General features: G+C 61.0%; 1 protein-coding gene across 1 annotated transcript in view; it reads right to left on the minus strand.

Moving 5' to 3' along the window:
- Positions 1-2,408: 2,408 nt before the first annotated feature.
- Positions 2,409-16,023, minus strand: part of SHANK3 (SH3 and multiple ankyrin repeat domains 3) — a 55,916-nt gene continuing 42,301 nt past the window's right edge. Inside the window, exons 21-22 of the mRNA XM_025400500.1 lie at positions 13,095-15,348; positions 2,409-4,894 (exon numbers count right to left, since the gene is read on the minus strand). Coding sequence (XP_025256285.1) covers positions 4,303-4,894; positions 13,095-15,348 — 2,846 coding nt within the window. The 3' untranslated portion in view covers positions 2,409-4,302. The remainder of the gene's footprint in view (positions 4,895-13,094; positions 15,349-16,023) is intronic.

Consider the following 16,023-nt stretch of genomic DNA (forward strand, 5'->3'; position numbering starts at 1 on the left):
AGCCATTCTCGCTGCTCCTGCTCACCCCAACCACCTGTTGCCTTCGCCAGCCATACCCTTCTGTCCCCATTCCTTATTTACCCGGGCAATCCAACTCCCACCCCAGTTTTCTCACCCTGATCTCCAATCCCTTCCAGCCCCTAATCGCCTATTCTTCCGTTCCTGTCCCCACCGCCCTCTGTGAGGAGCAGAAACCTTATCCATCCGTCCTTAGTGTCCAGCCAGCCAGGAAGGTAAGAAGATCCCAGAGGGAGTCAGAACGGTTGAGGCAGTGAAACCTTGAGGGCCAAAAAGGGGTGGGTTTCGGGTCTTCACCCAGGGGAAGCAGGTGCCTCAGGGGTGGTTTAAGCGAGCAAATGAGGGTCTGCATGGCGCCACGGAGAAGGACGAAGGCCCTTTGAGGCTATGGATGATGACAGCTTGAAAACCATCCTCAGGCTGGGCAAGGTGGCTCACGCCTGTAATCTCAGCACTTTGGAAGGCTGAGGAGGGTGGATCGATGGAAGCCAGGAATTCTAGACCAGCCTAGGCAGCAAAGTGAGGCCCCCATCTCTACCAAAAAAAACAAAAAAAAAAGCCAGGTGTGATCGCCCACGGCTGTGGTCCCAGCTACTTGGGAGGCGGAGGCAAGAGGATCGCTCGATTCCAGGAGGTTGAGGCTACAGTGAGCCATGATCTTGCCACTGTATTCCAGCCTGGGTGACAGGGTGAGACCTTGTCTTAAAACAAAACAAAAGCAGCCTCCATGTCCTGGCCTGGCCCCAAAGTTGTCCACAGGTCTTGGGAGTGGCTGGGGGCGGCCAGCCCACAGGAAGAGCAGAGGCCACACAATTCCAAATTTTCAACATTTCCTAATCTTCATCTCATTTTTGGATTAGAAACTGAGGCCATCATAAGGAAAGGACTGCACAGGAAGTCAAGGAGGGGGGCCATGCAAGGGTCTGAGTGTGGGAGCAGGGGGCCCCTGACTCGCTCTAGGCCTGAGTGTGCGGCATCAGGAGGGTGGGTCTCCCCAGGCTGCAGATGGAAACCTGGGTCTCCACAGGGGGACTCGGAGTCTGGGGCTAGTGGCACTTCTCCACGGTGCCACTGGCCCCACCTCTGGCTAGGGTTAACCTCAGAGCCAAGGTATGCGATTGTCATTCTATCATATTCACGTGCCACCTCAACCCAGTGTGTACAGGCTCTGAAACCACTGCCCCTCCTGTAAGCAACCCACCCCTCCAGGGAGGTCACACCTCTGCAGCCCCGGCCCTCTCTCAGAGCTGGGTCCTGTGCCCTCTGCTTTCTCACGGCTCCCTCTTGATTGCCTTTGCCCACTTGCCTTACTGTGTACCCTTCAAGACGTAGCTCACCACCTCCTTCCACTCAGCAGGGGTCTCTGTCCCTCCTGTTGGCTGACCACCCCCACCAGGTGCCACCCAGGACATGTCTTTTTTACCTCATTATCGCCTGCTTACACGACTGCCTGTGCGCTCCTGAAGGATAATGTCTTGTCTCTGGTGCCTGGCTCGGGGGTGGGAACAAAAAGTAAACCTCACATCCAACTGGCCAGACAACCCAAGGTGAAAAGCACCAACTTGCTCTAATTTGAGATAGCACCAGGGCTGTGCAGATGCAGAGCCTGACCTCCAACTCCGACTCCAGGGCGGGCGGGTCAGAGAAGACGTCCCGGAAGACAGGATCCAGAGATCAGCCTCCAAGCTATGTATGCTCGATGCAGGCGAACGATGGGTGATCCAGGCAGAAGGAGGAGGGCGTGTGTGACATAGAGCCCTGAAGCGTCATGGTGGCTCGGGGACTGCAGGAGGTGAGGGGAGACTGGCGAGCAGCATGTGTGCATTCAGAGGGAGCAGGGGATGCTGGCAGGATCACAGCAGCACTGGCTGGGCCGGACTGGCTCATGGGGTCCATCCACCAGCTGCATTTACAGACAGGCTAGTGTTTGTGAGCAGAGGGCAGAAATGGAAACAGAAAAACCAATGAATCAGCAGGGAAGGAAAGAGGCCTAAATTTGGTCTGCAGCCGTGGGGTAGGACAGTTGTGAGAGATGTGAGGGGGTTCCAAGACAGGAGCAGCAGAATTTAAAAACAACTGGACGCTGGAGGAAGCAAGTCTTAAACCCTAGCCTTAAAACCTGGCAGAGGTCATGGGGGACAAGCGGCCTCCACCTTAGGAGGTGCTACTCAGTGGGTTGGTGAACAGAGAAAAGCCTTCGGTGCAGGAGGCATGGGCTGGGTTCCAGCACACTCGGAGAAGATGCTGGAAGATGCCGGGTGCTTAGGCATGGAGGTCAAAGATAGGGATCCGGGAGTCACCCGTGCATGTGGTCCAGGCTGAGGAGGTTTGTGTGGCCTGTATGAGGGACAGAGACAAATATCCCCTCAAGCAGGCAACTGAGACATGGCTTCATTTCTTATAAATTTATTACATAATAATATTATAATAATTATTATCAATAATAATATAAGAAACATAGATCTCTGTGGGGTGTATCACAACGTCAGGGTCAGGAGGCCTCAGGACTGGAGCAGGGGGTGAAACCCCCCGGATGGAACTCCATACAAAAGGAGGTGAAGCGGAACTGACCCTGTAAAGTTAAAAACCCAAATTGAACGGAACCAAAACCCACAGGTGAGTGTGAGACCGAGTGTGTATGTGGCAGTCTGTTACGGTGACTGCTGCTGTGTGACCTGGACTGTTGGCGGAAGGGTGAGTGGGTGTGACTCTGCGCCCAGGGAGTGGGGCCGGTGGGCCAGGGCGGGGCGGGCAGGCACAGACCGGCGTGCCAGGCCCCTGGGTTGTGAAAACTTCTGTTTTCTGTCTTTTTTTTTTATTTTATTAAAAAAAGCTAGAAATATAAACAGAAACTTGTGAGTGACGTGGATGGAGCTTAGTCCAGACTCCAAACCCTAGGTTTAAAAACGTCCCAGGGCCCCCACCCCACAGGTCATTGCTGAGTGTGAGGAGTCACAGTGTGGGGGGCTGGGCACCCTCGGGGGCCTTTGACTCTCCCCAGGGCCAGTGGTGGCCTGACTCTAGGGGTCCCCCTAGGATCCCCTCAGAAGCCCAAGGTGGGGGCGCTGCCTCCAAGGGGCCCTTGGGGCCTCCCCAAGCAGCAGGGATTCACCAGGGACCCCCGCTCAGGCTGGGTGAGGCTCTGGAAGGACAGGCTGGGCAAACAGCAGGACCCAGGGTGAAGGATGGCCTCGGACTTTCTTTGGAAGAGGAGACAGGGTGCTTTCCCAGGCACACCCCATGCGTGCACACTGTGCACGCCTCCACAGCCCCACGCGAGTCCAGAGCGGCCCCTGGGCCACTCAGTAATCAGGCACACACGTGGCTCCCACGTGCTCAGACGCACCCAGTTTCACCCACACACACAAAGGGCAGGACAGGAGACTTTGGGGTCCAAGGCAGGGAGGCTTCTCTGCTGTAGTTGCCCAAGAGCATGGGGACCCAACTGGCCCCCTCCTTGGGGAGAGACCCTGTGAGGAAGATGGCTGCGGTGGAGCGGCAGGGCCCTGCCCTCACCCCCCGGCCGATGGTCTCCCAGGCCGGCTGGTCCCGCGGGTGCTCAGCAGGACCCGCGGCCTGCCGCCCCTCCCCCCACGGGCAGCACCTGAAAGGTCGGTGGGGCACACTAGAGCTCAGCGAGGGGAGGGGCCGAGCTGGGGCCCCAGGGCGGACCACTAGGGCCCTGGCCAACCCCAGACCAGCTGGAGCGTCCCCTGCCCCGTTGTGGGGTGGCAGTGGCAGTGAGGGGCCGGAGATGGAAGACTGGGCAGCTGCAGTGGGACCAGTGGAAGTAGAAGGGAGGGGAGAGGAAACTATTACGGACAGAGATATTTGTTCCTTTTCTCGTTCCAAATATAGAGTGGATTAAAATATGCAAAACAGGGGGGCTCCTTGGCCCCCATCGAGAATCCCGATGTCTCCCCCCTCCCCCCGAGTCACCAAGGCGGGTCCTGACCTCGCATGCTGGACTAGGTTCCCCCTCTGGGAGAATGGCCCCCAGGAGCTGTGAAGGCGGTGGTCAGGCTAGAGCATCCCACCCCCGGCCCCTCCCGCCCCAGCCTCCCTGGTCCACGCCCTTCCTGACTGTGTGCTGGGTGGGCTGGGCGGCCGGTGAGAGCACTAAGCAATGTACAGGGCGAGTCTCCGAGCAACAGCAAACAGGACGATTCATGCAACATTCCTGGCCCGGGCGCCGTCGTTAGGGGCAGGCCGAGCCCGCGGCCCGGGGTGGGGTGGGGGGCCCTGCCGGCAGGGCGCGGCCGGGGCGGGAGCGGGGGTGGGGCGTCAGCTGCCGTCCAGCTGCCTGAGCGCGCGCTCGATGTTCATGCGGTGGCCCACGCGCGTGACGCCCAGCTCCACGAAGTCGTCCTTGGTAAGCGCGGGCAGGTGCGCGCCTTCTATCTCATGGTCCTCGAAGCGGTCGCGGTGCTCGCCCAGGTGGATGCTCTCCAGCCAGTCGCCCACGTCGAACTTGCTCCAGAGCTGCAGCGGCTTCTGCTGGAAGGGTCGGCGTGGGCCGGGGGCGCCGGGGCCAGGGCCGGACGCGGGCGAGGGCAGCGGCGACGGCGAGGGGGAGCGGCTGCGCGCGCTCACGCTGCGCACCACGAAGCGCACCTCCTTGGGCTCGTGCGGGATGGAGAGGCTGGACGACTTGAGGATGGTGGGGGGCGTGAGGCCGAAGGGCCGCCCTGCGCCCCCCGCGCCCGCCCCCAGCCCCTCCACCCGCTCCAGCGACGCGGGCTTCACCGGGCTCGGGGCGCGTCGCGCCACGGGGTAGCGGCCGCTGGGCCTCACCGAGTAGGAGGCCCCGCCGCCCGGGCCCCCGGGGCTGCGCTGCGCTGAAATGGAGCTCAGCTCACCGAGGCTGCTGAAGAGCCTGCGGAGGGAGAGGGGTCAGCGCCAGGTGAGGGGCGCACAGCCAAGCGGGGACGGGCGGAAGGGAGCGGGCAGGGTCCAGGAGGAAAGGGGCTGGGGCTGGGGCTGGGGCTGGCGGGAGTAGCCCGGCCAGAGGAAGAAATCAGGGTGGGATCCTATGGTTACCCTGGCCCTTTCGTTTGGCCCCTGGGACCAGAGCCAGTGACTGGCTGGAATATGAGGAATGACTGGTGGCCCCCTCCACTCCATCCAGGCTCCAAGTGCAGCCCAACCAAAGACAAGACAGCCTCTCATGGCAAAGGGCTGGCTTCTCCCTCCTGCCAGCCTCCGACACCGGCTCTGGGCACGGCGGGATCCACAGATGCCCTGGACGGTAAGACTTGGGCAGTACCCTTCACCGCCCACCCCCCACACAGCTCTGCTCTCATGAGAAGACCCAGGGGACCCTGGGCTAGTTCCAGGGACAGCTGAGTCGTGATAAAGGCTGGCAGCGGCACGAGGTTGAACAGGTCCGTGACACAGGAGACACACCAGGCAGGGGTCGCACCGGGATGGAGCAGCAGCACATGCAGGGCAGGTGTGAGGCCGTGCACACCCACAACACAGAGGCAGCCTCCTGCACAGACAGCACACAACAGCAGCCACGGTGCCCACACGCGTTACAGACATGCCGCAGTGGCAGCAGCACACACACGCAGACACGCAACACGCACACATGCACGCACGCACACACGCAAGAACCGATGGCAGCTCACTTCCCAGCCTCACCTGACAGGACCCTAGAGCTCTAGCCCCTCCTTGGCTCTGCCGTGGTGGGAGGCCTACCTGAGGTGATAGCTCCACAGAAAACCCACTCCCATGTCCTCCCATTCCCATCCCTATCCCCACTGGGTCAGGGGAAGCCTCAAGGGGCTGTCAGTGGCACCAGAGCCTCTCACAGCCACGCAGAGCAGAGACCCAGCAGACAGGCACAGCGTGTGGACGGCAAGAGGCATGGGATGAGCATGCTCACTTACACAGCCGGCGCTCGGGACCACGGCGCAGCTCGACAGAGCAGCCACATGCAGATGGGCAGGAGAGAGCAATGAGAGAGAGAGTTAGCCGGCCAGGCCCACGCGACCCACAGCTGCAACCACACAACGGGCAGCCAGGTGTGGAGGGAGGCACTCAGGTGCAGAGGGCCCAGCTGCTGTGGGAGGGACAAAGTTGGAGCTGCTGGTGGAGGAGAGGCGCCTGTGCAAGTCTCCAAGTGCAGGTGAACCACAAGCGTGGCTGCAGTGCTCGGCAGGTGCCTGGCGCCTGGGGGTGCTGAGCCCCTGACATCCTCTTTGGCCGGGCCTCTCTCCAGTGGCCCTCCCACCCCCTCCCTGCCCCTGCCCAGGCTGAGTCCCCCCACCCCAACCTCTGTGCTGTCCTCACCACACAGCATCACCAGTGCCTGCCCCACACAGGCATGGGGCTCCCCTTAAAGCAGGTTTCGTCTTTTGTCTCCCACCTGTGGGAGGTCAGCCCTCTGTGGAGATCTGAGCTCTGTCTCTCCCACGGGACCTCATTTCTGTCCTCTCCTCAGCCTCTGTCCCTACTGCCTCCTCCCAGCTGCTCAGATCCAGAGCAGAGCTTCCTGAAGAGGCCATACTGTGCCCCCCAAAAGAAAGGGGCTTCAAGAACACCTGAGGTGGGCCTTATCACAGGCACCAACCACCAGAATCAGCTGTCTTTGCTCCCACTGGATCTGGCCTCCATGGATCCACCTGCACAGTGGGGCAAAGTGGGGAAGCAGCCAGGGTTGGGGGGGATTCCCGAGGGGAGGTGCCGGGTGGTGTTAGGCCAGGGGGGTCCCCTGGGGGTGTGTGCCCAGGTGGTGGTGACTGCTGGAGGGGTTTGCCAGGGGATACTCCAAGAGAATCACTCTGAGGGACCTGACTTGGGACACCCAGAGAGGAACAGGACCAGGAATATGCACCTGGTCTCTACCCACCAGACCCGACACAGTGGCCCTGGCCTGGGGACCTGCATCATAGGATGGACACCTACCCTGGCCCTGCCCCTGCCCCAAGGCTTAGCTTTCAATGGAGTTGTGATGGCAAGTGTACCTGGAGTCTCAGGTGTGACTGAAGCACACTGATGAGTTGCAGGACCACGGAAGTGAAGGCAGAGCCACAGGGCAGGCGTGGGCAGCACAGCCGGGAGGCTCGGCTGGAGCCCAGAGCAGGGTCTGGGCTCCAGGAGGTCCAAGCTGGGCAGAGCAGGGTTGTGCCTGTCTGGGCAGTACTGGCAGGGGCTGAGCTGGAGACCTGGGCAGAGGGCAGGCTGGCTCCAGAGGCACCCAGGCAGCCAGAGGGCAAGAGACGTGAGGAGAGCCAGTCACACTGCTCCCGCCTCCCAGAGCATGCTGGAGATGTCAGGAGGCCAAGAGGAAACGCCCAAGGAAGGCTGTGCCCTCAAAGGCCCCAGGGCACAGGAGGGAGGGGCCTGGGGTCACCCATGGCCCGGGTGTCTGCTTCTCTTTCTCTTGGGGAACAGGGTACTGCCCACACCATCTCCAGGGCACAAACCCGAGCAGTGTCCATGTCTGACTTCCATGTTCCCATGGCCTCCCTGCACACCCACTGTCACTCTCAGCCATCTCACCACCTCCCTGGCCAGGCTGCGGCCGCCGAACAGCCACACCACAGCACCTGCCAGCCTCCCAAAGAGCTTCTGGGCCACCTCCCTTCTAACATAACACATGATACCTCGCCAGGCACCATCACCCACGAACACCTCCAGCGGCCGCCCTGGAGAGGCTGAGTCCAGACCACGCTGAGGCCCCCACGGCCCCACGTCTTTCCACCTACATTTGAATCCTGCACTGTCTGTTTCCCAGCGACTCTCAGCCAGTGAGAGAGGTCTGGCCTTGCCACACCCTCCCGACTCCGACCTCTGCCCCGCAGTTGCCCAGGCCGTCAGCAAGACCCCGCTGCTGACCTGTTCATCTGTTTCCCTTCGAGACATTCTTTCTAGGCCTCTTCCTTCCTAGATGGATTTTTGGAGCTCCCCTCTTCTTAGTTTGCAATTTCTCCTGGGCAACATTATCCACTCACACCGTTTGCTATGGCCGATGTGCCCAGGAATGCTACATGTAAGACCCAGACAGTCTCTGATGAGTTCAACACCTCTACTGGGGTATCCACACATGTCCCTCCATCCCTAACTCAGTGAATGGCACCCTGTCATTGCCACACACACAGCCTGGGAGCCACCATCAGCTCCTCTTTTTACCCTACAACCAATGACCAACTCCTAATATCAACCCAGACCTCCTCTTTCCCCCTAGCCATTTCTGGATCCAGACTGTTCATGGTCTCAGGCCCTTCACTCCACTTCTTACCAGTTCTCCTTGCCTCCTGGTACCCAGCGCAAAGCCAGAAATACCAGATGCACTAACAAAATGCAACAATAGTACAACACGTCCCTGCCAGGCGTGCCCAACTCGGTCAGCCCACTGGGACCAACAGGCGGGAAAATGTCCACACTCTGGCCCTGGTTACTGCCTCGGGCCTTCTGCCACTGCACTCACATGGGGTAGGTCTAGGCCTGTGGCCTTTTGCAAACTAGGGGCCTCATTAAGGGAACTAATTCTCAGAGGAGCACAAAACCAGACATGGGCTCTCAAGCTTCCGGTGCATCCTCTGCAGTAACACGTCTTGCTCCTCATACCCCGCCTGCTTCCAGCTCCAGCTCTGATGGGCCCCAGTGTCCTATGACCCCTCCTCTGTACCTCCTTCCTACTCCCTGAACCGGCTTCAGGGACCCTGGGAACACACCTGCCCCAGCTGCATGTGGCCTGCAGGGTCCCCACTGGCAGGCACGTGACACATTCAGTCTGGGTTTCAATAGAGCAGGCCGTGCTGGCCTTGGCCCTGCTTACCAGTGTGATCCGCCAAGCACACAGTGCTTTGTTCACATCCCTGACAAATACATTAGCAGGCAGGGTCTGCAGCAGGCCATTAGGACAGGGGTTCTTGACCATTTTGAGGAACACGGGTCTTCTGTGAGATCTAGGAACTGACTCTAACAGGTCTGGAGACCACAGCACACAGTGCTCTCCTCCACATGAGCCTGTCAAAGGCACCAGAAGTACTGCAGCAAATAACCTCTTTTTGTGTTTCCAAAGCTATTTTGCCATGAACTTTACCTACAAAACCAGATGTGAGAGTCCCACGTAAAGCTAAGTACCAAGGCAGAAGTGAGCCTCGCTATGGACCTCAGACCCCACATGGGATTCAGATCCGAGCATGGGGCCTGGAAGACAAATGGAGTTTAGAGCCAGGTGTGGAGCCAGGGTCTCAGAGACAAGTGTGAGCCTCAGACAGCTGGGGCGCCTGTGGCCAGCTGTGGGGCTCAGAGTCAGGTCTGAGCCATGCCCCAGTGCAGCCTCAGAGTCAGGTGTGGGGCCCAGAGACCGAGGAGGGGCTCTGGGCAGGTGAATGGTCTGTCCAGCAGGGCTAGACTTGGAACTGGGAGCACAGAGCAGGTGGAAAATCTGGGATCAAGGATTCAAAAGGCCAAAGGTCCTGGACCTTCCAGAGGCAGCATGAGAGTGCCACATTCTCCAGCTTCCCCTGAAAATCAAAGGTGGCCCCAGATGATGATGATCATTTTTCCACAGGTTACCGAGCTTTGGTTCCATGACATACAGGACAGCTTAACTTGCCCAGAAAGCTCTCAGGCCACAGAACAGCTTGTGGCTAAAGCACATCAGGAATGAGTCATCTGTGGAGAAGGTGGGTAGGCATTCCCTTCCTCGTGGTGTCGGTCAGGGAGAAGGATGGGCCTGGCAGACAAACACAAGGGGCTGGAGACACGGCTCAGGATATGGCCCTGAGGGTGACCTAGCGCCTCTGCCGGGACTGGCCCTGGGAAGGGAGCGGTCATACCTGGATGTCAGAACCTCCCACACTTTAGACAGTTCCACCAGCAGTTTTATCCCTAAGTGAGGAGTGAGTACCAGACTCCGGCCACTACGGGCTGCAGGACAAGAGCTGACAACAGCCGTGGTGGGCAGACAAAGGACCAGATCTGAAACAGGACTGGACTCAGACATCACCAAGTGTCCTGTGCTCCGGCCTGCTGCCTGCAGCCAGAAGCACCAGAAGTTAAGGGCCCAGGACGGGCAGTGGGGCCCCCTCCAGATGGCTGCAGTTGAGCCCAGGTCTGAAGGCAAGAAGGAGCACAAGAGGGTGAAAGGAAGAGTGAGCTGGAGCAGATGGTAACACAGGCAAACTGAGAAGGAAAAGCAGGCCTGGGTGGGCCACTGACGTGGCACCGGGTGCTGCTTATGACACACATGACCAGTAAACAGAGGGGTGAGTCTGATGCACACACCTGCCACTTCTGTGGAGGGAAAGCCCATTGTGTGTCATCAGAAGGGATTTAACAACAGCAGCCCTCGATTACGGCAGCCAGAGAGCAGGGCTCATGGTCAGGCAGACCACCGTCTGTCTGCAAGGAAACTCTGTGGTACGTCAGTTTCACTGTCTGGAACATGGAGATTCTGTTAGGCTCCGTCTAATGGAATGGTATGAAGACAAACTGATACGGCAGGACCGTCTCCAATGCTGCATCCAATAGGCTTGTTTTCCCACAAAGGACTCTAAGACCTAGCCTAGGTGCCTGAGTGCCTGGGTGTCAGTGACAGCAGAGACAATGGCAGCTCACACCAGCGAGGGTCCACAGGCCCCAGCCCTGGGCCTGCTGGGTGCTTCACAGGTGATGCTGTGTGCAGCCTCGCGACAGCCTGTGCAGTCGGCTCGCTGTAAATACACTTCACAGGGGAGAGATGGACGTTCCCAGAGCTTCAGTGGCTGATCTAGGACTACAGCACTAAGTTGTGACCTGCTGAGCACTGACATCATGGCCCTCTGATGGCTCCAAGCCAATGACCAGCAAGGAAGTGAGTTGCTGACGCCGGTGGGGGCCGGGTCACAGGAGCATTGGTTGTTACAGGCTGTCCAGCATCCGGTTACTCCAGGGACAGCACTGGACGTCCATCTGGAGAGCCCCCTCCCTCACTCTCAGCACCTGCTTGCTAGGTGGGTGGACCCATCCCCCGGCTCCTGGGAGAACAGAGGACTCAAGCCCGGCCGATGACAGCCCTATGTCCCCAGACCCCAGTGATCAGTCAGGGAAAAGCAGAGGACCCACATGAACTCTATCAGAGATCAGAATTTTGCAGGAACTACTGAGTAAAAGAACAGACATCACGTAAGGGTCAGAGCTGCTGGTGTGTCCTTCCCATCCCACATCTGAGAAAGAAAAACTAACAGGGTCCTGGTGAAAGCCAGGGCCAAGGGATAAGAGAACCTTGCCCCAACCAAGACAGAACGCTAAAGAGCCCTGTGGGAGGATGAACTCAGAGAAGGGGAAGTGCCAGAGGTTCCGGCTGAGGAATCCCCTGACCCTGCCCTGCAGCTGCCTCACAGGAGAGGACACGGCCAGTGACGAGACCTGGGCCCACCTGAGCCCAACCACGGGGGATCAACACCTGATGAGTCTGAACGCTGAGTTGGTCCTCCTGTGGGTTTTCGTCCTAAGCCACCTCCCTAGATCTCAAATCACAAAAGACAGCATTTGCATTTTGCTTTGTTCTTTCATCCATTTAACAAATGTTTATTGAAGGCCTGAACCAGGCCAGGCACTGTGCTATGCACTTTTTAAAATAGCTTTGATTTTCATCAAGACCAAGAGGCAGAGAGGAGCGGAGGGAGAAGCAGACAGGGAAGACGGGGGGCTGGTCAGGTGTGGGTCAGGAGACCCCAGCCTCAGGGGTCTGGTCCTGCACAGAGGCCCAGGACCAGGCTGCTCACTCCGATTATAACACCCGTTCTACGGGCACCTGCAACACTGCAATGCTGGGAAGAAGGCTTTCTAGTCTGGCTGGGAGTTAGAAGAGGCTAAAAGGAGAGAGGACCCCAGAGCAATTCCCCAGGATGACAGGAGCTGGAGGCAGCATCCCGGGACCTTAGGAGAGGCCTCATGAGCTTCCCAAGCTCCCACTTGTCTTTTGAATCCTGAACTAAAGAAGGCAGAATGGCCAGGCCTTTGTAAGACCTGTAGAGTCCTTAAGTTCTGAACACGTTGCTATGCTGTGAACTCTGTCCTCCAAGGCTGACAGTACAGGGCCCACTAGGTTGGTCTTCCGGGAGGCAAGAAGGAGGAGTCAAGAGGTGGCATCCACATACCCCACCCCCAGACCCAAAGAGGGGAGGGGAGACCTAGGGGCACAGATGGCAAAAGCAGCTTTAAAAAGGCAGACAAGGGGGCGGGTGGGGGGATGACCAGCTCTGCCAGCAGCATCCATGCAGCCCATGGGCCTGAAGGATCCTCTTTGGAAGGAGCCTTGGGAGTCGGGTCCTCAAGGAAAGACCTATGGGATCAGCCCAGGGCTCTGGCAGCTGTGACAGCCTCAGCAGCAAGCCAGGCCCTGCTCAGATCCTTCTGGGTAGGGGCAGGACAGACAGGGAAGTGATGAGGAGAAGGCAAGAGGGCAGATGGAGTGCAGGGAGATGGCGTGACTTCCATCTATCTTCTTACTGCACTTTAGAAATGACACACGGGAATCCATGTTTAAGGGATTCTAAGGTGGTGCCAAGAGACAAATGTTTCTAGGATGGGAAACAGAAAGTTAGTGGCAGATCCCCCAAAAGAAAAGGAGTCCGTGTGCTCCAAGCCGCCAAAGGAAGCAAGGCAGGAGGCAGCTCTAAGGCAGAGGGTATCAGCCACACTGGGCAGCCACATGGCCACAGAGGATGGGAGGAGGGAGGCGCACCTCCAAAGTAAAACACAAAACAACCCTTAATGGTAAAGACAGCCTGCGTCAGGAGCCAGAGAGAGAACCCACAGGAATCCCTGGGGCCATCCAGGAGGGCCATGGAGACTCATGCCCAGCCTGAGTCTCTGAGGGAAGCCCAGCTCCCATTTCTGGCACCAACAGGGACACAGTGAGCACCAACCCTGATGTGTCAGACGCCCAGAAGAACCTCCTCTCTCAGGCAGGCCAAGCAAGACCGGATTCAGGTGGATGGCGGGGTGGACTGGGGGTTGCCACAGAAGGAATGGAACAGAACAAGGAGGAACAGGAGAGCCAGAGAACAGACAAGAGGAAGGACAGAGGGGGCCACGGACAAGGCACGGATCCCTCCCCACACCGCCCTGCTCACCGAGCTGCTGCGATGGGCGACTTCTTGGCAGGGTCCAGCAGGCTGCCCAGGCCACCAACCGGTTCCTCCCCCAGGGAACGCGTGTCTTTGTTCAGCTGCTGCAGGCGGGAGCTGAGCTCACTGATCACAGTTGGTTTGTCGTCTTCAGGCCCAGGGAGCCCCCGGCTCTCCACGGGGTCCCCCCATAGCTTGGACCTTCTCTGGAAGAGGTAGCGAGGACGGGCAGGCCCGGCGGCAGAGGCCAGCCCGGCAGAGGCGGCATGGTGCTGCTGGGCCATGAGCTCGCTGTCCGAGGACTGCTTCAGCAGCGGGTCCCTGAAGGTCACCGGCCCCTTCCCCAGCGGGGACTTGAGCTTAGGCTTGGGAGGCACTGGTGGCTTCTCGAGTAGAAAAGTGTGTCCGTCAGCGAAGGAGGTGTGGGTGTCGGTGAGTTCCCCGCTCTCCGAGCTCAAGGTGGACATGCTGGACACCGTGGAGATGGTGCTTGTGGTCTCCAGGTGGGGGTCACTAGAGCTGCGTGTGTCAGCCTCCTCCACCCCAGAGTCAGCTGCAGACTCAGGGGCAGGGGGTGGCTCACTGCTGGGCTTCCCTGAGGCCGGGCTGGGCACCGTGGTGGGTGAGGGGCCCGGGCCAGCGAGTGGGGTGGCCAGCAGGACCCCGTTGGCAAACTCTTCAGGGGGTGGCACCAACCCAATTCGAGCCAGCTCCTCCCGGGTCTCCTCGTCGCTGGACGACAGCTGGGCGGGTGGCAGGTTCACAGCGAACACCAGCTCTGGCTCTTCCTCTGAGCTGCCCTGGCCTGGCCCGGGGTCTGCTGGGGTGCCGCCAGGGGGCTGGGCCCGGGGGCTGGGCAGGGGCTCTGCCACAGCTGCTGACTGCATGGGGGCCGGGGCCAACTCCGGGGTGCCCGGGCGCTCCTCTTCGGCCCCCGCCAGCCTGCTGGGCTCCTGCCCGTTGCTGGTGGCGTGCACAACAATGAGGCCAGCTGGCCGCTGCAGGGATGTGTCCAGGACGCTGAGGATCATGGACTTCTTGTCCTCGGGTGACTTCCGCTCCTCCCGGGGCGCCTTCTCTGCCTCCCTGCGAGCAGGCACAGGAATCCAGGCCGGGCTCCGCGGGGAGAAGGCTGGGGAAGCCAGGGACCCTCGCTCTGGGTCCCGGGCCTGTACATCCACAAACAGGGGCCCGGGGCGGTCGGCGTCGGGGCTGTGCACGGGTGTCGGGGACCGGGAGGGCGCCTGGGAGGCCAGAGCCCGCTCTCGGGCAGCCAGGGCAAGGGCCAGGGGTGAGCTGGGGTCCAGGGGTTTGCCGGTGAGCGGGTGGATGAAGGTGGAGCCCGAGGGCCCGAGGCTCGGGCCGCTGACCAACGGCTTCAGAGCAGACACCGGGGAGGGCAACAGCAGGTCGCGGCCGGCGGTGGGGCCGGTCCCCAGGAGGCGCTCGTCGATGGAGCGGGAGGGCTGGAGGGATGGCAGGTCCGCGCTGGGGGCGCTGCCCTCGATGGCGCCCACGGACAGGAACACAGTGGAGCGGCGCCGCTCCTCCAGCCGCCGGTCCTTGGCCGGGCCCGGGCCGCCGAACGCCAGCCCTGGGCCATCGCCCGCGCCGTAGTCGAGGCCGCCCGGGCGGGGACCGCGGTGGGTCGGGGAGGGCTCGCGGGCGAAGCTGCCGCCGACGGGACCGGGGCTGCCCACGGCCAGGGCCGCGCGCTCCTGCGCGTCCTCCACCTGCAGCTGCTTCACCAGGGGGCTCTTGCGGCGCTGCGGCTTGGACGGCGCGAAGAGGCTGGCGCTGAAGGCGCCCAGGTTGGCGTAGGGGCTGTCGGGGCCGGGCGGCCGCGGCCGGCGCTTGGGTCTCTCGGGCGGGGTGGCCGCGGGCGGGGGCCGGGGGGCGTCGCCCACCTCGGGCGCCGAGTCCTGCAGGATGATCATGGAGCGCGCGCGCTTCTGCCGCTCGGGATAGGGCAGCGGGCCCAGGGCCGCACCCGGCTCGTACAGGCCGGCAGCCCCCGCGCCCAGGCGCGCCTCCAGGCCGGGCTTGAAGCTGGAGCGCACCGTGTCATAGGCTCTGCCCGGCGGGGGCGGCGGCGAGAAGGCCGGGGGCGGCCCCGAGTCGAAGTAGTAGGGCGCGGGCGGGGGAGGCGGCGCGGTCTGCGGCGGGGGCGGGATGCCGCGACCCTCGCGCACCGGGTCTTGCATCGAGGTGCTCCGCGGGAAGCGCCCTTCCAGCAGGGACGCCAGCTTCTCGTCCTCCCCTGCGGACGGAAGGGCCGGTGAGACCAGCCAGGGCGCGGGGGCGGGCTCCTGGGGACCCCGGCACCCCCTCCCACAGAGGCCAGCCTTGCCCCGACTCCACCCCGGGGCAGCCACCGTCCCGGACACAACGGACGCCCACGGCAGAACCCAGCGCGGCGCGAGGCGCTAGAATGCTCGGGAACACGGGGTTGGGGCCCGTGGTGGGCGGGGAATGGAGAGCAGGGGAAACAGGGAGCCCAGAGCACGGGCTCCGAGCAAGACCCCAGTCTGCGCTGGTCCCTGGACGTCCAAGCTCTGTGCCCCAGGCCCAGGGCTGCACGGGGAGGGCTCTTGTGAAGAGGGCAGGAGAGAGGTGTGCGTTCAGTTACAAGATGGAGGAAGGCCCCGGAGAAAGGACACAAACTCTGATGACCTGGGTTGGGGCCAAGACCTGCCCAAACCCAGGGACTTGATCAAGCAGGCCCTAGGAAGATATCCCAGGAAGGCAGGGACAGCCCCGCAAGACATGCAGACAGAACTGCTGAGGGGCTTGGAGGAGCCAGCACAGGGCTCCTCACCCCTGAATGAACAAGGCCGAGGCAGAAGTACCAGCCCTGGAGGCAACCAGAGGTGAGAGGAAGATGGTCGGAAATGAGCAGGAGTGACACACTGGCAGGATGAGGGGCAGCGGGGCT

Source organism: Theropithecus gelada, chromosome 10 (genome assembly GCF_003255815.1).
Source record: "Theropithecus gelada isolate Dixy chromosome 10, Tgel_1.0, whole genome shotgun sequence".
In the NCBI taxonomy this organism is placed as follows: domain Eukaryota; kingdom Metazoa; phylum Chordata; class Mammalia; order Primates; family Cercopithecidae; genus Theropithecus; species Theropithecus gelada.